Source organism: Myotis daubentonii, chromosome 10, assembly GCF_963259705.1.
Source record: "Myotis daubentonii chromosome 10, mMyoDau2.1, whole genome shotgun sequence".
Taxonomy (NCBI): domain Eukaryota; kingdom Metazoa; phylum Chordata; class Mammalia; order Chiroptera; family Vespertilionidae; genus Myotis; species Myotis daubentonii.
Window position 1 is genome coordinate 59218428 of NC_081849.1, and position 24075 is coordinate 59242502.

The 24075-nt window shown below is 38.0% G+C and overlaps 1 protein-coding gene across 1 annotated transcript in view; it reads left to right on the plus strand.

Moving 5' to 3' along the window:
* HDAC9 (histone deacetylase 9) overlaps positions 1 to 24075 on the plus strand; it is an 841916-nt gene that overhangs the window by 797793 nt on the left and 20048 nt on the right. The window contains exon 26 of the mRNA XM_059712491.1: positions 20784 to 20961. Coding sequence (XP_059568474.1) covers positions 20784 to 20961 — 178 coding nt within the window. The remainder of the gene's footprint in view (positions 1 to 20783; positions 20962 to 24075) is intronic.

Sequence of the window (24075 nt, forward strand, 5' to 3'; positions counted from 1 at the left end):
CATGTGGATACATGATAAATTGATCAGTTATCAAGGCCAGAGGGGTTATGAAAAGGAAAAAGACAAAGTTTCTGGCACCAGGGGGTTCACAGCCCAGTGAGTGAGGGACATAGCCATAGATCATTCTACTTCAGGATCATGAGGTGCACTAAGATCAAGGAGGCGGAGCAGTCCCGTTCCTAAGCCCCTTTCAGCTGGGAAGAGAGGCACTACAGAGTGAGGGTGGTTCAAGGAAGGTTCAAGGAAGACTTCTTGGCAGTGATCGAGCCTGAACTTGATCTTAAAGACTGAGCAGAATTTTGTTCAGATGAAGAAAGAGTGAATGTTGTGAAAGGAGTAACAGAAGCCAAGGACTCTATTTTCGATGGGTGTGAAAAACCATAATGAATCATCATCTACATCTTTAGAAACTGTACTGTTGCCTTTTGTATTGGATATAATTTCCTAGTAATGGAGTGATTTTTTCCCTTTCACCACTGACATGTTCAAGTGTCATATGCAGCCTGCACCAGCCAAACAAACCTGTTCAACTCTTGAAAAGAATTCAATCAACTATGAAAAGTTGCTGTATGAGAATTCTGCAACTGTAGATTCTGACTCTGTCTCCTGCTCCGTAAGGTCATACCACCCAACACTGACCATTTCCCCCATTTAAAAATCCATCTCCTCCAAAACTCCTATTGAGGATCCAACCCAGCGCTTGTTAATTTAATACTTCCATAAACTCTCAGTCCTAACATGGTGGGTTTCAATTAGTGTTATTTTTATTATAAATTTTTCTATCATCTGAGTTTTTGGATATTTTGCAGCCTGTTAGTTGTGGTTCCTTAATCTGATGGTGATCATGGGGAGGGCAGGAATCATATCTCCTCACCCCTGCGTGTACCTGCAGTATGGATTGGCTGCAGGGAGGAGGCTGAAGTGCATGGGAGCCTGGAAATTGAGTGTAGGCTGGTTTTAGTAGGAAGGATTTGAATAACTAAGTCTTCAAGGCTCTCAGGAAATAAAACTTGTTTTAAAGGGAGCTTTTGAAGAATTCTTCCTTCTGAGTCATGGATATAGGGTATAAATGGATACAGTTGTTGGCTACTCAGCAACCTTATCTTACTTACTTTTACCCAAAAGATGCCTCCAGGTACCATGCAACTCAGAAGAAGTTGAACTTATGCCTCCAGGGGAACTGTCCTTAGTGTAAGGCTAAACTAGTCATCGATTAACAGGGACCAGTCAGATTAAACAAAAACTTAAACAGTAATTGGTTAAGATTGGGTATATGACCCAATTCTAGCCAGTGAGAATCAGGGCTGGCTTCACCGATGGTCAACCTGTGCAATCACATAAGCCCCACACAGACAAGGGTTCTATGCATGGGCTAATGCTATCATTGTTGCTGCCTTGAATGTCTTACTGAGCTTTGAATAAGGGAACACATTTTCATTTTGCACTGGGACCCCATAAATCATGTAACCAGTTCTGATGAAAATCAAGGTGCTGGTGACACACACAAAAATATTTCCATAAAAGACTGATAGTAACATCACCACAAGGAGAAGGAACTAAATGGTAGGTTGAGATTTAAAATGAAAGACAAGAACAATGTAATAGCCCTCTCTTGCCATTGAGGACACGAGGTGAAGATCAGTACAGAGAAAGTGATTTGGTGCTGTAGCTTTGACCATGGTGGGACACATTTTTATGTGGATCTATGGAATTGTGTTTATTTGGGCTGCTCTTCCAGAGTAAAGAAAAAGAACAGGGCTGTGTCAAGTCCACAGAGAAATAAAATACAATGGGTATTTCAGAGTTGGAAATGTCATAATGGCTTGGGAAATTAAAACTGTGGGCTCCTGGGTGAGTAAACAATGTTGGATTTCTTTACAAAATCTAAAGTTGCACTTTTATTTTTCTCTATTTTATAACCTACTCTTTCATTTCAAATATTCCAATAGGACTCTGGGAGCTTGATCAGGCTCCCACTTTCCCCTTTGGTGGAAAAGGTAGTCAGGACTACCTATATAATTTGTGGTTCCCAGTGCAAAACAAAAATGTGGTAATGCTTCTTTGTTAAAAAATATTAATAATTTCATGAAGGTAACAGCAGAGCACTGAACCATGCATGGGGCCCTTCTGAGTATGGGGCCTTTGGGGACTGGACTGTCCAGGTTGCCAGTTTATGGAGTCAGCCTTCAAGGTAGCCTTTGTTGAACAAGGAGACCCTCCTCTTCACATATGTCTCGAGCGTCACACAGGTGCCTCCTTTTAACTTTAGGAGGTGTTTGAATTTCAGCCCACCTCCTAGCCTAGGTTCTGAAGGATTCTTTTGTGCTGCAGTTCGGGGCTACAGTATCAGGAAACTATGTAGATGTTAAGAAGCCAGCCTTGTAGCATGTGGGAAACATTCAGGCAAGTTCCTAGATAGCCTTGTCCCAAGGCAGACAGCAAGGTGCTGACAGGCTGTATGCGGATTTCTCTTTGAGAACTGAGCCCCCCAGCTGAGGGTATGCAGGTGCTGGAGACTGTGATTAGCATTGGCCCTTTGCCTGGCCACATGTATGTGAGTATTTTGCAGCAGGATTATCACTGTTGTCCTGTCCTTGTTTATGTTACTCAGTTTGCTGAGAAGAAAAGGTCTTACAAAGCACAAACAACAAGGCAAACGTTTCTCCTGACAGGCAAAGACCCCGTCCAACAGGTCAGTGTCTGGTTCCATCTCAAGATGATAGGTGTATGCAAACACCAACCATAGTTGAGATGACAAAGTCTTCCGCCTTATTCCTATTTCAAGATTTAACTCAGATTTTTATCCCTTTTTGGAAGCCCTCCCTGAATCCCCCTTTATCTCTATTCTACATTAGGTACAGTTCCTGTGTGTTTCCATGGCAGAGATTCTTTGTTTATTGTTTTTAATCTTTAAAGTTAAAAAAACACAACAGTTCACACTCACTATTATTTTGTACTAGTTTCAAGACTCTTTGTTTTTAATTGTCATATCCTTTGTACAGTGCCTGGCACATAGTAGGTGCTCTGCAAAATGAATTAATGAATCAGTCAGTCTGTCAGTGTTTGCCACATTATTTTCCCTAAAGCCCAGACTAATATTTTAACTAACCTAAGGTAATTATATTCCCAGGCTAGCCCATGCAGAATGGGAGATTTAAAAGAGCAGGCAAAATTCCTGAAAGCCAATTTCTTCTCTTTTCTTCACAAAGTTTCTACGTTAGGAAGAACATGAATTATTTGTGAGGTACTATTTCCATGGCTAAGCATGGAGGTAGCAATTCTCCAAGCTGAATCTAGTAGTTGGTTGGCTGGCTGTCACCACTAGCAGTGATGCCATGGATTAGTCAACCTACAGTAGGATAAAGGCGTCTGATGTATATGTTTCCATTCCTGAAACCCATTCTAACAAAATACAGAATCCATTCAATTCTTCCTTTTTTGACATGCCATGGTGAGAAGCAGGGTTCCCAAATGCCATTTTTCATACCAGTGTTGGTCCATGATAGCATGTTCACAAATTTTGGAGGGGAAGAACCATGAAGTAAGTTTTCTATAAAACTAAACTAACTTAGTTTGCAATACTATAATTTTAAGTCCTATAAACATATAAGGAATGATATTCATCTGTGAAGCCCCGGAATATGAAAACCACAAGTACAGAGCCATGGTTTCCCTTTATCTATTTAAGTTTTTAGTAAGAAGAGTACTCCTGTTAAGTGTCAACCAATTTTTATAGACTTCTGTGTGAGAATAGTGATAATCACAGTATCCTTTGATTTGTGGATCAAGAAAATATATGTATGTAAGGATATGAGGATTCTTTTAAGGTTTTACTGCAACCCTCCAGTGGTTTGCAGCTGATAAGTGGAAAAGCACAAGTGTAGAGGATTTTAAAATTATATGAATTCTAGTATAATCCTCTCCTCCACTCATCAACCCTATGACAATGAGCAAGCCACTTACCTTTTCTGAGGACTTACAAGAGGAATGACATGGCATATTACTATACTGCTTTTCTAAGTTGGTGTTACTGTGGCAAGAAAAAAATGGCAAATAAGAAACAGAAAACCCACTGTGTGGGAAAATATATTTGCCAATGTCATATCTGATAAGGGCCTAATCTCCAAAATTTATAGGGAACTCATACAACTTAACAAAAGGAAGATAAACAATCCAATCAAAAAATGGGCAAAGGACCTAAATAGACACCTTTCAAAAGAGGACATTCAGAAAGCCAAGAGACATATGAAAACATGCTCAAAGTCACTAATCATCCGAGAGATGCAAATCAAAACAACAATGAGGTACCATCTCACACCTGTCAGACTGGCTATCATCAACAAATCAACAAACGACAAGTGCTAGAGGGGATGTGGAGAAAAAGGAACACTTGTGCACTGCTGGTGGGAATGCAGACTGGTGCAGCCACTATGGAAGACAGTATGGATTTTCCTCAAAAAACTGAAAATGGAACTCCCATTTGACCCTGTGACACCACTTCTAGGAATATATCCCAAGAAACCAGAAACACCAATCAGAAAGGATATATGCACCCCTATGTTCATAGCAGCACAATTCACCATAGCTAAGATCTGGAAACAGCCTAAGTGCCCATCAGTAGATGAATGGATTAGAAAACTGTGGTACATCTACACGATGGAATACTATGCTGCTGTAAAAAGGAAGGAACTCTTACCATTTGCAACAGCATGGATGGAACTGGAGAGCATTATGCTAAGTGAAATAAGCCAGTCAATGAAGGAAAAATACCACATGATCTCACTCATCCATGGATAATAGAGACCATTATAAACTTTTGAACAATAATAGATACAGAGGCAGAGCTGCCTCAAACAGATTGTCAAACTGCAGCGGGAAGGCCGGGGAGGGTTGGGGGGCAGGAGGTAGGAGGGTAAGAGATCAACCGAAGGACTTGTATGCATGCATATAAGCATAACCAATGGACATAAGACACTGGGGGTAGGGGAGGCTAGGGGACTGTCAAGGGCGGGGGGGGGAGGGGGAAGGACACATATGTAATACCCTTTGTAATACTTTAAGCAATAAAAAAAAAGAAACAGAATTATGAAAGAACAGTAGGAATGTCCCCCCTTCATTCCACTTTTATCTTTTTCCCACTCTAGGGATTCTTCCCTTGTTTAGTGGGTTGGGTCTTCTTAGAATTCCTATTTATGCTAGCCATAACAAAATAGTGACCCAGACCAGAATGGGAAAGGGACAGTATTTACAATATCATTGTATGTTCATGTCAGACTTCTTCTGCATAAATTGAGGAACAAACTTGATGTCACCTATATGTGAAATTTATCATTATGCTAATTGCCTCTCATTTCTTTAAACACATACATACAGTATTATTTAGGGCAATGAGAGGTGAATTTATGTCCTCTGAATTTATCCAACTTCCAAAACCAGTAGGAAAAGTCATATGATTGTCTCATTGCAGGAGAATATACCATGTGACTATGTAATTTACTATAAGTTAGTCAGTTATTCACATGATTCAGGCACCTACACTGTGCAGAGCATACCCTTTCATGCATTCTAAAGAAATAAAAATAAGATCATATTTTCTCTGGGACATCAGAAGTAATTATGATACCTACTCCTTTTCAGAACTATGCGGAATTTATGTTTTATATATTTGTTATTGAGGAATGACTTCTTCCTCCTTCTTCTTGTTGAAATTCTTTTTCTCTTTCTCCTCTTACTTCTCCCCCACTTCCTTCCTTTTCTCATTTTCTTCCTTGTCCTCCGCCTCCCATTACTGTAATATTATAATATCTGCTGTTCTGAAACTATCCTTAGAAGTAACAACTGATGCTAGAAAAGATCAAATAAATGTAAATATTGTTGATTCCATTTCTACTCTATTTTCAGTGAGAGATAACTAGCCAGAAAAATAAAATACAAACAGTACTGATGATATTTTAGAGTGGCTAATCAGAGTAGGTGCTATCCAATTCTCTTGGTGATGAAGATATCTAGATGGCAATTAAGCAGGGTGGAGGGGAGGAAGCTATGAAAGTGAGATAAGACTTGCTCTAAAGATAACAACTGTCTTTTTATGTGAAATGCCACCCTTAGCCATCTCCTCCCATTTCTATAATGCTGCCTACCTACCCCCTTCCCAGGGAGAAGCAGCATTTACATCAGACAATCCAGGAGAGCATCCAGATTGTTTCTAAGCTGAAAGGAATTTGTATACGTCTCTTGTTGTGGGGAAATTGTCCAATATTTTGACCTCATGGGGCTATGCACACAGTTCAAAGGGCTGTTCCCCAGATTGCAACATGTGCTGCATAAATCATCTCACAAACTTTACTAGCTTCTTGACTCCACACCCAAATGCTAATCCACACTCAATGTTTCCTCTCCCTTTTTGTCCCTTCCTATTTCATTTTTGTTTTCTATCTTTTTGTAGTCCCTTTTCCACTCCCCTCTCCTTTCTGTTGAGATCCATGGAAGAACAAATACACCCACCATGTAGGAAACGGGCTTCTAGCTCATAAGGATTTGAGGTTCCATGTCAAACAGTGAAGAACATGATGAAACTTGAATTTCTAACAATTTCTATGCCTGCAGTAAGGACAGGGGATTCAGCAGGGCTTATTGTCAGATGTGAGCAGTTTAATTAAGAGTAGAAATGGCGCCGAAACCTGTTTGGCTCAGTGGATAGAGCATCGGCCTGCGGACTGAAAGGTCCCAGGTTCAATTCCGGTCAAGGGCATGTACCTGGGTTGCGGGCACATCCCCAGTAGGAGATGTGCAAGAGGCAGCTAATCGATGTTTCTCTCTCATTGATGTTTCTAACTCTCTATCTCTCTCCCTTCCTCTCTGTAAAAAAATCAATAAAATATATATATAAAAAAGAGTAGAAATGGCAAGGTATGGTAATTAATTGGCATGGAAATCATTAATGATTTCTAGCGCTTGGACAACTGAGTAGATGGTGGTGTCACCTGCTGGGAGAAAGAACAGTGGAGGAAGAAAAGTGAAGGGGGAATTGTTAGACTTAACAAAAAGAAACTGTTTTGATTGAAAGGCTTAAAAGTTTGGGGGTGGGGAGGGGACATCATCCTAAACATCAGTTGTTCACTGCAGTGAAGTTGTGGAGGGACATTGGATGAAATGATTTACATGATGCAAACCCTGTAAGCTGTTAGCAAATAATAAAATCGCAATTATTGAATGCTTTTAATGTAAGCACGTTTGTTAATATAAAATGAACTTACTTAATTCTCTCAGCAACTCTATGGGATAGATATTGTTTTTTTCTCATTTGCAGCCAAGTAAACTGAGGCACATCTACACTCATTAACTCCCCCCTAAGTTAAGCAGTTAACAAGTGGCTTAAGCTGTCAGTCGGACATTCCCTGAGGGCTCCTGGACTGCAAGAGGGTGCAGGTTGGGCTGAGGGACCCCTCCCCCCATGTACACGAATTTCATGCACCGGGCCTCTAGTTATGTTATAATATTTTACAAATAAATGTGTTCCTTTTTCAATTACTGTGTACACTTTCCCCCCATTTCTTCCAAAAGTGGTGTGTTTATTTTAAAACATCAATTTTAATGAAGATTTGGAGTTTGGAAAGTTCTGGTTAATTGAGGGTTAGCCACAGTCCATTTTAGAAGGGCAGTGCCAAATTACAAGGAGCCATGGAGTTATGGATCCACTGTGGAGCTCCTTATAAACTTGCAAAATACATCTAATCACAAAAAAATGCAAGGATTGGCAGAATTTCAAATCCCTGCCCTGTTGAGTTTAAAACCCTGACTGTTGTCAGGTGTGAGCTGCTATTTGTCATGGATTCTTTGGCTTTAGACAGAGGCCTTGACGTTGCAGCCCTGGGCCAGGCAGACCTTCATTGAAGAAAAGCAGTGTTAGACATTTTCCCACTATTAACCCCGCCAACCCTTCTTGTATCAGAGCCAGGTCAAACTTGTACACATGGCTTTTCAAAAGTTGGTTTTGAACTTCTAATTACCATACTCTTGAAATGTTGAAACTCTGATTATTGTTTGGTGGAGCCCTAATACTAGAATGTACCCGAATAAAAAAGGGAAATCTGCAATCTTCTTAGAGGCTTAACTTGTCTGGATTCTTTTTTTTTATTATTCCAACTGCATCTGTAATTATGAACTTTCTTTCACTCATGTTTCTACTAAGGCAAAACTAATCAACCCAGAGACTAAATAAAACTAAGCGTGTTTCTAGGACTGAAAACTCTTCAAGAATGCTTTGTGATTACATACTGAGCACGCATATGAGCTTCACACACATGTGATACCATTCACTGAGATAGGGCATGTTAGAGGATCAAGTTTGGGGGAAGATCATTTGCTAGGCTATGTCTATAATTTGTAATCCTCATGCAACTTATGCATAATTAGTTTCCTCGTCTGTTCATGAATACATTGGCAGATAATAGATTTGGGTCTTTTGTTGAAGGTCTTTCAACTAGTAAGCGGTAAAACTAAGATCTGAACCCTGCTCAGGCTGTGCTGTCAGAGCTCACTTTCTTTCTACTAAAGAATGTAACTTTTCTGTTCCTACCTCACTTCACTTTTAAGAACATAGTTCCACCCAACTTCATATTCCCAAGTACCCCAGAATAGGCACTAGAATAGACCATTTCTAAAACATAATTGATTTCTGCATACATTAAAACAGACTATTTTAATACATTATTGGGCTTGCTAGAATATAAGAAAATGGGAGAGAAAAAAAGAAAATATCAGCTGTATTAGGGGGAGGTAAGCAGTAGCTAACATAAAAAAGCAGAGTATACTGTCCAATCGGCATGGTTGAGTGTCAACCTATGAGCCAGGAGGTCACGGTTCAATTCCTGGTCAGGAAGCAGATCAATGATTCTCTCTCATCATTGATGTTTCTATCTCTCTCCCTCTGTATTCCTCTCTGAAATCAATAAAAAAATATTTTTTAAAAAGCAGAGTATGCCTGGGACAAATGATGATATCAAAGTTGTAAATGCACCAGAAAGTTGGGGATGTGAGTTTATGGGTTCTAAAGATGAATAAAGCAGTCTACTCCTAGATTCTGGAGGAAGCAAATGCAATTCCTTTCTAGAGGAAGTATCCCTAATTTAGACCCTCAGTATACACAGAGATCAAGCTCAAAATGGTATGAGCTCAAATAAATAAATACATACGTATTTAAGTAAATGAATCAGGTCAAATACACACACACACACACACACACACACACACACACACACACACACACACCACTAGGAAAAGTCAACAGAAAGGAGAAATAAGAAAATAATAAGCTTTATTTGTGGGCTTAAAGTGGAGGAAGGGCACTATTTTTAAATAATGATAAGAGATTAAAAACACTCACTTACTTTCACTCTTCCATGAAACTCCAAGAAAATAATAATAAAGAGGTGTTTTGTTTTCTTTTGTTTTGTTTTTAAGATATGCACTCATAGGGATAAAGCATGAAAAAGGAAATTTTGGGAACCTGGAGAGAAGATGACCTTCTGTTACTATCTTAGCAAACCTGAAAAATGGAATCCTAAGACAGTACTGGCAGGCATATCTCTGCCAGTGAGGGATACATCAGACCCATATGCCATCGAATAATTACCCTAACACCTAAGGTTTTTTATGTTATTTCATTTATTTGATCATTTATTGAAAATATATTTTTATTCATTTCAGAGAGAGGAAGGAAAAAGGAGAGAGATAGAAATATCAGTGATGAGAGAGAATCATTGATCAGCTGCCTCCTACACACACCCTATTGATCATTTCTTCTAATTCATTATCCCTTTTTTTTTTAACTTTTAACTATGTCCTACTTAACAACTAACAGTTAAATTGGTTTATCATTCCACCTTTCAGTGTGCTTTCACAACTTTTCCCTTCTACTTTCCCAATAAAATCTCAATCCTGAATATATTCTACAAAGAGCTTTCTCCGACACTGAGCCTACATAAACGGGTCTGTTCAAGATTGACATGAATCATGGTAGTTTGGCCTCCCATAAATCTATGATCACCAAACTCAGATAGGCCCATTGTAATCCTTCTGTGTTCCTAGGGTCAATTCACTTTGCCTCTCTCAAACTACTCTTTCAAACTTCACTCTCCTCAAACCTCCATCAGGCTCACCTCCCCTCCTTTAATCTCAGCAGCACACCTTACGTAAAATATAGCTACCAAACTGTTTTCTTTGAGCTGTTCACTCCCATCAACATTAAAAGACCCCCAAATCTCTCCCATCTTAAAACAAACCCCAGCAACTTCCCTCCTTCAGTTTATCATCCTATTGCTCTTCAATAGTTTAGGATCAAATTCTTGAAAAAGATTTCTATCTAATTATCTCCATTCTCTCCAAATCCCTGTCAGAACCACTATAGTCTGGTTGTGATCTCATTATGGTTACCAGCATCTTTTCTGCTGCCAGATTAAAAAGGTTTTTTTACTTATTTATTAGTTTATTTATTTATTTTAGAGAGAGTGGAAAGGAGGGGGAAGAGAGAAAACATTGATGAGAGGGAGAGACATCTATTGGTTGACTCCAGCATGTGCCTTAACCAGGGCTGGGGATCGAACCTACAACCCAGGTACATGCCCGTGACCGGGAATGGAACCCACAACCCTTCAGTGTGGGAGCTGACACTCTAACCATTGAGAATACCTGCCAGGGCTAAAAAGTTTTTTTATTAAATTTTTATTTTGAAATTATTTTAGATTTAGAGAAAAGTTGCAAAGAGAATACAGGGTTTTGTGTAACCTTCACCCGGCTTCCCCTAATGCTGGCATCTTGTATAACTATAACACAGTTATGGAAATTAACAGCAATACAATCCTGTTAACTAAACTGCAGACTTGCTTTGGATTCCACCAGTGTTTCACTGATTCCCTTATTCTGTTCCATAATTCAGTCTATAACTGACACATTGCATTTAGTTGTCATATCCCAGTCTTTTCCCATCTGTGATAGTTCCTCAGTCTTTCTGTGCCTTTTCTGACTTTGACTCTTCTGGAAAACGCTGCTCAGTTATTTTGAAGCTTGTTTCTCAGCTTGAGTTTCTCTGGTATTCCTTCATGAGTATATCTTTTATAAGATTGCCACAGCAGTGAGGCAGTCACCATAGTGCATCAGATCTATGGTACATAATGTCAGCATATCTTATTATTGGGAGGTTAACATTGACCAATTGATTAAAGAGATTTCAGTATTATATTACACCGTTTCCCTTTGGAATTAATAAATATTTTGGGAAGATATCTTGAGATTATGCAAATGTCCCGTTTCACCTCAAACTTTTGCTCATTAATTTTAATAAAAATTTTACTCTCACCCTAACCTGTTTGGCTCAGGGGATAGAGCATCAGCCTGCAGACCGAAGGGTCCCGGGTTTGATTCTAGTCAAGGGCATGTACCTTGGTTGCAGTCACATCCCCAGTAGGAGGTATGCAGGAGGCAGCTGATCAATGTTTCTCTCTCATTGATGTTTCTACCTCTCTATCCCTCTCCCTTCCTCTCTGCAAAAAATCAATAAAATATATTTTTAAAAAATTTTTACTCTCTTCTTTATTAAACTAAGGCAGGTCTGCCATATCTAAATCACTCACTGTGGGCCACCTTTCAGTCCATGGTTTAGCCAATCTGACAAATGGGCTGTTAGAACCCCTCCTAACCTCTCCTATAGCTGCAACATTAAATGCAGAATCTCCACTAAATCCTTTTCACACTATATATTCTTTTTCTAAGTGTGCAGTATGAATAATTTAGTTCAACCCTCTCCAGTTTTCTCATCTGAAACATAAGGAAAATGAAAGAATCTATCTCACAGGAGAGTTTTGAAATTATATGAAATTACATGTAAAATTCACTATCATAGGCACTCAATAACTGATTCTTATCATTTTATTTATTGTTGTTTTGACCCAGAACATAGCTTTATAGTTATCTTAACATGATAACTCCAAAAACCTGAATTCCAGATGTTTATTGGACTTCTAGCTCAGCATCTTCGCCTTCATATCGCAAAGGCACATCCAGTCAACATGTCCAAAGCCGTTGGCATTGTTTTTGCCCCAGAGCTCTTCCAGGTTTCTTGATTCAAGTAGAGGGCATCCCATCTTTCCAGTTTTGTTAGACAGGAACATAGTGATTACCCTTCATGTTGTTCTTTCCATTGCTATCTACATAGACTCCATTACCCCATTCTGGGTTTTTTTCTTTGTTTGTTTGCTTTTTTACTCTTTAAACATTTCATTCATCCATCCACATACTTCTGTTTCCATGACCACTCTCTCCAATCAGGCTTCCATCTACTTCTCTTGGGCCATTTCTATATCCTACAAAGTAGTCTATCCACATCCACTCTAGCTTTCTCTAGTTTATTCTCTAAATTGATGCCTGGGTGATCTTTTACTAAATAAGGCATACAAGTCTGGAGGTGAACAAGGTTGTGCTGTACAATGTTAGATAGTAAATATATATATATATATATATATATATATATATATATATATATATATATATATATATACATACACACACTGAGTGGCCAGATTATTATGACCACCCCATCAGTACTTCATTGACACTTCCAAAAATACTGAATATTGAAAACTTCCTAAGCAAATACTCTCAAGGTATTATTATTATTATTATTATTATTATTATTATTATTTGCATAACTAATTCACTGATGGGGTGGTCATAATAATCTGGCCACTCAGTGTGTGTGTGTGTGTGTGTGTGTGTGTGTGTGTGTGTGTATAGTTGTGTTTCAGCTGCGTAACTGTTTCACTGTAGCAAGGAAGTATAGTTGTGTTTCAGTGAAACTTTATTCACAAAACCAGGGTGTGAGACCAATTTGGTTTCTGAAAAATGAAAAATCTGAAACAAGTGGTAGCTGGGTAGAATGTTGAAATAACAGACATCAACCAAGACTCCAGTTGTAAAGGACACCTACATTTCTGGTCTGAGCAGTGGAGGGAGAAATATTCAACATTGCTGCCACCTGGTGCACCAGACAGGTGTGCTGTAGCCACAGCTGTGGCATGCGTGAAGCTACCAGACTGCCAGAAGGTGGGGTCCTGGGAAACATAGAATCCGAGGTTAGGTGTGGATAAAATATGTTCAAGGAATAGGGGGAGCAATCCTGAATGCAGTGTCTATTCTCTGAATTTTTTTCTATAGAAGTTTTGACAACTTTACATTATAATTCTGCAACTATTTTATGGTTAGTTACCTTTTTCTTAAATTTTGCCATCAACACTATAGGTGGAAATGTGCGCACAACGACTGTGCATGTTAAAAAATTTAGTGCTCAATTGCTATTTCCCAAGATATATTGGTAATTAACATATAACTTGCACAAAATATTTCTCAATATTCATCATTCATCACAGGGACATAGTTATATGAGTGACAGGAACAATGAAGATACATGCTGCTGAATTAGTGGCAATATCTACAGTACTTTAAAATTTATTAATTATTCAAAACAAATATAGAAACTAAGTCCAAAGGAGAAAGTTTAACAAGTGCAATTGCAGAAAGTGCATTTAAGTATCACACGATGAAACCCAAATTTTTAAATGAATTTTTACTTCCAAGTCTGTTTGTTTTTTCCCAAGCTCCAAAGTGAGGTAATAGTTGTTATTTGTTAACTCCACCAGAAGAATCTTCTGCTTAAATGATAATAGTGTTTTCAGATATTTCAATTAGAATCACCAATTGATTCTAATGGTTTTTGTAACATTCATGGAATCAAAGTGAAACTTTGGAAATAAACCTGCCAAAAATAAAACATAGAGCATTATTGTGAAGACTGTTGTAAATTACAGTGAAAATCTAAAACTGACAATGAAATCATTTGACTTTGTATTAATATGCAAATTTAAACTTTAGGGAGTTTCAAATTTAAATTTGAAACTTTAAATTTAAACATAGAAATATGTTTGGCATTAGCTATGGATTGTACAAAATTAATAAATTTTGTGACTTAATAAAAATTATAAATTTAATAACATTTTATTTTTAAATTCCTTTAAAATAAGCAAAAGGCTTGTTATCCTAATGAAAGTTAAAGCTATTCTCAAAACTTTAAATACCTGTATATAAGCACAGTTAGGGTGAAATGCAGTTAACTGAAATACAATGCTTTTTAAATACAGCTGTTATTAATGGCAAAGAAAATAAAACAGCTCAACCCAACAGTATAAAATTTCTCTCTTTGTTGCCCATTATCAACTATAGTAATATTTAACTACTTTATAAATGAGTTTTCTGGATTTTTATTACTTTTTTTTCTAATTAGTTAGAAATAATCAAAATATTCAATAAGTGGACCTCTTACCCCAAATATGATGGAGTTAACTACATTCTATAGGAATTACTCTTTGATCAGAAATAAAAGAAAAGCAGAAAAACATATATATGGAACCTTGTCTTTGGACACTGGGCAACAGGCAGTGAAAGCCTGTGATCCTCAGGGGAAACAAACAGGGAAAGAGAAATAAACAAAATGAGTCCTATAATTGCCAGAGCGTACTAATGAGAGGCAATTCCCAGGCTGCATCATAGAGGAGAATCCTCATAGAGTCCAATGGTTTTTCTGAGTTGAAGATACAGTGATCAGAATTTGGGGAGATTGAAATGTCTAGAATTTGTGAGGTAGAATATTTGAGATGAAGTTGCTAGAAAGAGCTCCATGCATCTGCACAGGTGTTTCTTAAACTTTTGTCTTACTTATCTTTACATGATGAGGTAAAACACCACAAGGAACTAACCAATGGAAAACAGTAAATTAAACAATCCAAGGTATTTACACAGAATTGGAACTAGTTTGTATTCTTGCTAGCCAGAGTGGAGAGACCTTGTAATGCACAAGGCATCATGGAGAGACATCACAATGGCTTCATCTTCGTTGTAGGGATAAATCAGCCTGTGCCACAGCCTGCTCTGATGCACTCTCACCGAGTACAAGCAAGCCTCAAAAGGACCATACTAATGGCATGTAATTTACAAGGCCAACAATTCCAAAGAACACTACAAAATTCAACAACCAAAAATGTTCCAATTGCCAATGTCAAGAATCCAGGTGAAAATTACCAGCCATGACATGAAGTAGGAAAATATGACCTGTGACAATAAGAGAAATCAATGAACAGAAACTGACCCAGAAATGCAAGGTATGATGGAATTAGCAGACAAAAATATTAAATAGTTCTACTGTGAAGAGGAGAGAGCACATATAATGCAGAGAGATTAAAAACATAAAAACCAAGGAAATGCAAGTTTTAGAAAAGAAAAACACAATATTTAAAATTGTATACCCTGGAAGGACTACTGGCTTATTATACATACAAGACAACCCACCAAAATCAAATCAAAAAAGAAAGTGACATTGAAGAAGTAATAGAAACTATATATAGTATATCAGCAATATATTGGACAACATCAATCAGTATAACATATGTACAGAGTCCCAGGAAAGGTGGTAGTTGGGGAATATTTGAAGAAATAATAGAAAAGGGTTTTATAAATTTGATGGAAAACTACAAATCCACAGATCTGTGAAACTCTATGAATCTCAAGCAGAATAAACATGAATAAAATCATACTAAGAAACTTCCTAATGAAATCTTAAAAGAAACCAGAGGGGAAAGGAAATCATATTACATACCAGAAAAAAGATAGAGATGATAAAATAAAGATAAGAAATGTTTTGAATCTCAAAAGTATTATATTAAGTGAAAGAAGCCAGATATTAAAGACTGTGGTTCCATTTATATGAAATTCTAGAAATGGCAAAAGTACAGTGGCAGAATTTCAGTGATTATTAGGGCCAAGAAGGAGAGTAAGAAGTTGACTCCAAAGGCCAAAGGAACTCTTTGTGGTGAAGAAAATATTATATTATATTTTGACTGTTGTAGTGGTTATATGACTGCATACATTTGTCAACATGCATCATAACCTGCCCTTAAAATTGGTAAGTTTTTACAGACTGTAAACTATACCTCAGTGAAGCTGATAAGAAATAGTCATGAAATGAAGCAAAAATATCAGTGTCAAAGGGAAAACTTTTGGTAGATGTGTTATTTCTAACACATATGTCAGCAACTACCTATTTTTTAAAATTCTTTATTGTTTAAAGTATTACATATAGTATTACATATGTCTCCTTTTTCCCCCATTGACCTCTCCCCAGTCACTGCCACCCCTCAACACATGCCTTCACCCCACTTAGTGTTTGTGACCATTTGGTGCTTATATGCATGCATACACATCCTTTGGTTGCTCTCTTACCCCCCTCCCCACCCTCCCCCTACTTTCCCTCTGAAGTTTGATGGTCTGTTCCATGCTTCTCTGTCTCTGGATCTATTTTTGTTCATCAGTTTATGTTATTCATTATATTCCACAGATGAGTGAGATCATGTGATATTTATCTTTCTCCGACTGGCTTATTTCGCTTAGCGTAATGCTCTCCATGTCCACCCATGCTGTTTTCAACGTGCTCATTACCAAAACCAAACTGGTTTATACTGAAGTCTGATTTTATCTGCAAGGCATCCTCTCATGGCTTCTATCTGACTCTGTGACACTCCATTTATGGCCCCCACCTCTCTAGACTTTCTGCATTCCATTATCTAGTTTTTACCTTTATTTTAGATTCATTCTTTAGTTTACCTTTCACCAGACAAAACACAAGGGCAGAATAATGAAGGCTGATCATCCAAAAGAAAAAAAAAGTGCTGAAAAGTGGGAAGATTACACAGTAAGGAAAATGAATAAAGATAGGGATATGACCAAAGAGGGAGTGTGCCTGTCTGGTTTTAATGGAAAACTCTTTGCCATTACCTTAGAAGAGCAACCCAGTGGTGGCTGGCTACTAATATTTTACTTTTTGAATAGCAGCTCCTGAAAACTCTATTAATAAACCTTGGTTCATTTCTCTTATGTGCTAATAGGCATATTATTCCCATGTCAACTTATATGATTTTATTGCATACATTCCTGAAAGAAAAAAAAAATTATACCCATTGTGTGAAAATATAACCTATAAATTGAGGGTTTGAATTGGCTGCATATTTCAGCCTGTGCTATGCATACTTTAATTATTCTCCTTTACAGATAGAGATAGTGGTTTATAAATACATTATTAATGCAGAATATTTCCCTTGTTTTTATAGGCTTTGCCAGAGGCCATATTGAATTTAAAGTTTTGGGTTATTTCTGAGTCAAGACCCTCATATACATCTGGATAAAAGCCAAACTTCTAATATTTATTCTTAACTTAGCAGGATATTTTATACACATTATGTTTTATTCTAAAAGGTCTTGGCCATTTAAAAATTGTTGTACTACTCACATACATAAAGATCATGTCAGTCATTCTGCTGAGAGATTGTTATTAATGGTTCATACCTTCTGTCCTGATTGTATTTTGCGATAAAGATGTTTGTTTTGTCTTATAACCAAGAGATCTCCTCTTGAAGAAAAAGTAAAATACTTGCAAATTAAAGCCAATGGTTATTCTAGATGTGCCATATTATCTAAAAGTTTTTGCTGACCTCTTCAAGGGTTCATAAGCTAACAAAAAAGTAAGATTTTATGCCATACTAAATTTATTATAATATCCAAGAGTGATTCATAACGTGAGATCAAAAGAATCACAGTCATCGAGAATTAGAGCAGAAAGTGACCTTTCATTGTCATCACCCATGCCTAGCATTTTATAATTGTGAAAAATGTTTCCCAGAGTGTTCAAAATGCTTTCTCTGGGACTCATGAGGACTTTCCAATCTGAAAATCATGACTTTTAGTTCAGGACTCTATCTTTGATGGACTTCTTATTAATACTCTTCAATGAGCAAGCATTTGTCTCCAGTTTTATGTGAGCTTTGTCAGTGACTTATACCTGGTAATCATGTGCTTACAATAGTATTAGGTTATAAGAAAGGAACAGCAAAAAGATTAGTCTCAACATGGTTGTCTCATTTGGTGCAATAAACCCATGCCCTTAAGCCAATAAAAGGTAGATCAACTGAGTCATATATCTAAGGAAATGGTAACTGTCATTACCAAAGGTGATTCCTTTGTGAAGAGTATATATAATTCTTTTGCAATGTGTAAAATTTTTAAGTTGGGATTTCATATACTGAGTCTGTCTCTCTATTTTTATATGTAGTAAGAGGATAGAGAAGGACGAAATAATGGACAACCACAGAATACAGAGAAAGAGACATTTTGGAATCAGGCAGTCCTAATTGAGGGTTTCAGCTCCTCTGCTTGCTAGCCATGTAACCTTAGAAAAAAATTATCCAACATTGCCTACACAGTCATGAGGATTAAATGAAATTCTAACTATGAAAACACCTAGCACAGTACTTGCACATATTTGGAGCTCAGTAATAGCAGTTTCTCTTTCCTGTAATGTTTATAACATAATTTAACCCATAAAACACCAGCTCCCTGTTTGTCAGGGGCCCCATATTAGTCACTCCAGAGAAAAAAGGAAAGCATGTCATTCAGCATCACCAGCTTCATGAGCTAAAATAATGTTTAATAATAATATTTTTTGAAACTCAGTACAACTGAATGCACTTACAGACAGAACACAGCATTTCCAACCAGGGCAAGATGATAACACATAGTGACCTAGAGAAGTTAGGGTCTTGTCATGGAACTGTCGATTCAGGGTCATCTTACAAAGGTGAGAGAGGTGGGAGGGGAGGATTAAAGAATAAACCAAGGTACATGTTCATTGCCTACCTCCTAGACCTCTCTTTAGTCCCTCCTCATTTCTATTATGTCATTTCCTTTTAATTTAGAAATCATTTCCCCCTGGACTTTTGCCAAGATGTGAAATTGGTTTCCTGCCACCACTCTCCTCACCTTCTAATCTATCATCCATGATCTCTCCGAAAGGTTCTGTTACAGCTTAAACTTGATTCCCTACATCTTCTGCTTAAAATGGCCCTCACACCCACAAGGTGAAGTCCAAAATCATTGGCATGTTATTCAAGATTGTGTGTTAATTACCCAGAACTATCAGTCATCACATCCAGACTTTTTCTATGTTCCAGTTATGCCTAGCAGTGGATTTTGTACCCCAATAATCTACAGAAACTCAAGTTTCTGCACATTTGTATACAGTGTTTTCTTTTCCAGGGATACCTCATCATCACCACCTCCGTCTCTTTCAGCTTGACTAAATTCTGATGGTCTCTCCAATACTCAGTCAGGTGTTATTTTTTCTGGCAACTCTTCTCTCACCTTCCCGTCATCATAAGTATACTAGTATGTTCTGCTTATTTCCTCTCCAGGACACATGGGTCCTTTTTACACAAAATTGTCATTGTTGGTTTACTAAAAGCGCCGTTTCAACTTGACCATGAGTTGCTTGATGCCAGGGAAGCATCATTGTGTCCTCAACATCTGTCACAGCCTTAGCTTTCAAAAAATAGTTTGTGGGTTCATTCATAGTTAAAACTGCGATTATGTGATCCGAATTAAAATCTTTATGATTCTCAGACTTGGGTCAGACCAGGTGATCACAGCAGGAGACAACTATGTCAGGAGCTGGGGAGATTGGGTCTCCTCCCCTCACAGGACATTCATTTCTCTGTGAAGCAGGAAGATGAGGAAAGGTCAATCAGGAAATGTTAGTAAGAGCTGGAAGGGGTTTGAGGCCAGCCCCTTGCTCTGTGTTGGAGAGCGTTGTGCTAGAGAGCGTTGTCACCATGAGGTAGTGCTGGGTCCAGAACCCAGTTATCTTTCTTTCCGATTCAGTATTCATCCATTTGCCTTTCTTCCCTGGTGGAACTTGTTTTATTTTGTTGTTGTGGTGGGGTTTTGTGTGTATGTGTGTTTTGTAACTAAGGAAACAATGCCTGCCAACTTTCTGCCTAACTGGTCAGGCTGCAGAGCTAGTTCTAACCTGGTAAGTCATGTTAGCACCTAGGATGATTCTCCTGCTTTGATTTGGGGTGACAAAACACTTCCCCCAAAATAGCTTAGGGGCTGCAAGAAGGTCATTTACTCTGCTCTTTCATATGTATCCCACTGGCATGTTCTCGTGAAATGACCTCCTATTTTCCTCTCATTCTCCTTCCCTGCCTCAAAAAAAAGAAACATCCCTGTGACATATGGAGGGGTTCCAACGTCAGCCAGTGCATATATTAAAGTTTTAAATCAATTATTGTTCTAGTACACACCCTGGGGCTAAGAAAGAAAGAACATCCAGGACTAACAAACCTGATTGTTCTGGCAAAGTTGCCATTCGATTCATGCTGGCATTTCTGGGCTTTTCTTTTTCTTTAATATTCCAACCTCATTAAAAAAAAGTTAATGGCTCAAGTAGCAATTTTCAACATTACTATTTCATTCAGTTTCTCCCCGAGACTTCTGCCTCCCAGTCTCTTGAGAGTTTCCAAGGGGCACAGTGCCCAGAATTTGCTTCGTTAGTTGCAGAGACAGCTGTCAATCTGAGAGTGAGTTCATTAGACCTGGATTATTCCCCACTTATTACCTTCTAAGCAAGGCAGAGACTCCAGGTTGGGACTATGAGCACTTAACAATTTGGCATTCTTAAACTGAGTCAAAGACTTAATCATAACAGTTAAGAAACCAAATTACAACCATGTATAGCATGGTGAATTTTAACTTAACAGCTACTCTGAGTTGGACCTAGATGAGTATTCTGATTAGTGCTGCTCTAGCTAAAATTCCAATAAAGTTTGATGCATGTGTGCGTGTTTTCCTAGGCAAGTACTGGAAGTCAGTAAGAATGGTGGCTGTGCCAAGGGGCTGTGCTCTGGCTGGGGCTCAGCTGCAAGAGGAGACAGACACCGTTTCTGCCCTGGCCTCCCTGACGGTGGATGTGGAACAGCCCTTCGCTCAAGAAGATAACAGGTATGGATCCAGCATGGGGGAATCATTAAGGTCAGTAACCTCCAGGCTCATCATTCATGTTCCTGAACCCCTCTCCAGACTTACCTTCACCTGTCTCCGCCCCTTCCACCACCTGTCTTCTCCAGAGCCACAGATGCCCCAGCACATGCTGTCGGCTGTCAGGAATTCATTCATTTGTTTCCTTTTTCCTGGGAAACATGAGCTGGAGCATGTGGTTGCAGTTCACAGAGAAATGGCAGGGATGAGATAGACGGTGAGAAAAATCACTTCTTGTTGGATAATTTCCTGCAGATTATTATGGAAAGAGCTGCTTATGGGCTTACCTTCTATCCCTAGTTATCTATGTTTTTCCAGATGGTCTTTTCTTTCTCTCATCCTTTTGAAATTACTGATATAACCAACAGAAAAAGAGAGAGTAGGAGCTGGAGATATTGTTAGTCAGTTGGATCGATCACCTACATACACACAAGCTCTTACATGTATGACTCATTGAGGTGCAACAATTAGATAAAGATGGAAGTTGCCTCCAAAAGAGAAAGGGATGTGTGCAAAGGAAAGGTGTGGACTTGAGTCTGATTTTATTTCATAGCATGATAAGAAGGGATTGATTTCAGTTAGTCTTCATATGAATGAATAGAGCTTTCAGGGGGGAAATAAGATTGACAGATTGCATTTGCGTATTTTCCTTTTAAGAAATGTTATTGGTTTATGCATTTTGATGTTCATCGCACTATCCTACAGACAATGCTATAAGCAGAATTTCTTTTGAATCTACTATGACCAAAGATAACACAAATGTCCATCCATTAATATTGGTGCTTTCTACAGCTGACTTTAAAGCCCCAATTCCTCAATTTGAAGAGTTTGCACTTGAAAATTACTTCTGAGAATGAAATCCGACACCCTCTGTAAATAACATCACCATTAATTACACAGATCCTGCTACTAGTACACACATTGGCAATTTTCCCAAGAATGCACAAATTTGAACAGTTTTAGCTTTATTTTACTGAGCATTCAGAGTTTAATGGATTTAACATCTTGTTTTGGTCAAGAGCAGGAGATACACTGAATAAGAGATTTCACTTTTATTTTTTCTTACCATAACCACTTAAATAACAGATTACCAGCAGGGAAAGAAAAGTTGCACAGTATTGTATTAAAAGGCACCATCATATGGGCATCTGGAACATACGGGAAAACTTATTTTATGTCTTTGATAATATGAACTAACCCCCTGCCGTTCCCAGCTAAGAACTGAACCAAGTTCATAATCCAAAGGTGTTGCAATTATTCCCAAGGCCAAATCCAGTTAGTGTCTGTCATTTGAGGGCTATAAAACTGAGGGAACTAGCATCTGTTAGTGTTGGATACAAAAGGAGAATAGCAATTCTTGAGAATTCATTTAATGTAGAGAAATGAAGCTAAATTCCAGCCTGGGTAAAATGAATTATAAGTAAAATTTCCCATTAAATTGCAGAGTTTAGAATAATTACGAATAACAATGCCCAGGCTGGGTAGCTCAATTGATTGGAGCATCATCCATACACCAAAAATTTGCAGGTTCAGTTCCAGGTCTGGACACATACCTAAGTTTTGGGTTCAATCCCCAGTTAGGGCACATATGGGAAGCAACCGATCCATGTTTCTCTCTCACATCCATCTCTCTCTCTCTCTCTCTCTCTCTCTCATCAATAAAAACATATCGTCGGGTGAGGATTAAATAAGTAAATAAAATTAATTTTTAAGAAAAAATAATATGTCATGAGCCCTATGTAATGTAAAAATCTGAGCACTTTGGCCGGATGTAGCTCTGTACGTGTGCTTGTTTACCCAGGTAAACAGGGTGCCTGACTTCTACTAATCCAGAGGGACTCAGCCCTGGCTTCAGTTCACAGTGATTTTTTAGCTCCATCTCATGGCAGAGAGAGAATGGGAATGGGAATGGGAATGTTTGGACATACAGGGAAACAGAACTGACATTTGCTGCCTCAACTCTTATTTGTTTATCAGTTTTAGACAGACTGTATCAATTTTGATTGATTTTTCTTGTGGGAAGGAAAATGGTTTTGCTTGAAATATTTTCTATGGCTTTGAACTCACTGTTTCAGCAGAGGAAAAGAAAAACTATTCTAGAACTGGCTTTTGCATTTCTATTGAACCATGCATGGATTTCATCAGAGTCAGAGAGAAACCTTGAAAGTCATGAGGCATTTATTTCATTCCAGGGGAATGCTATCCGAATTGTCCCCCGACTCAATACAGGAAAGATGACTTTCAGAACGAGATAGAAAGGTGGATATATTATTGGGCCTTTGTTATGAATGCAGTGTTCTAAGTGCACAGGAAATTGAAAAATTAGAAAAATCAGAGAGTTAAATGGATGGAAAAGGGTGAAGGCAAGATTCTTTTTATAGGCTATTCTTGCCAGTTATTTGGAGGATATATTGGTGTTTGGAGTGAGATGACTCATTTTGTACTAAGATTTTGGGTAAAGCAGCTCTTTTCCTGGCCAACTCATATCTGACTCATTTACCACTAGTGAATACGGGATAAAATGCTCCTGGCTCAGAACCATTGTAAGTATTTTTTGTTCATTTTTCTTGGATGGGGGATGGGGGTGGAGATGACAACACAGAGCAAAACAGTCATTTCATTTTTATAACTCATTAGTGGGCCATTATTAGAAAATGTTGATTTGGGGGGATTCATTCTGGGGATGACTGAAATACAGTTTTCAAAACCTAATTTTCAGATGGCAAAGGACTTGAGTGGGAAAAATGATTGGTGGATCAGCAAAAGCAAAACAAAAACAAAATATGAAAAAAATTAAGTAGGCCAAGTTATATGTTCAAAGAATATTAAGCAGATAGGTCCGGTCGTATACAGCATATTGTTTTTAAAAGAGATTTGTGATCTTAGCAGTTTTTTGTTGGCCAGGAGGCTGTATCTTTAAAAGATTATAATTTGCATTGATCACGTATGTGTTTCAAATGCTTCTACTTTGAAAAGGTCAAAGCAGTATTGAGGTTTATTCTTGGATACCCGTTCAGAATCTGCTGAAAATCAAGAAAAAGGTTGCTTTGTCAAGTAAGGCTTCAGGATGTTCAACTATTGAGTTACTGGAAACACAACTGAAAGTTA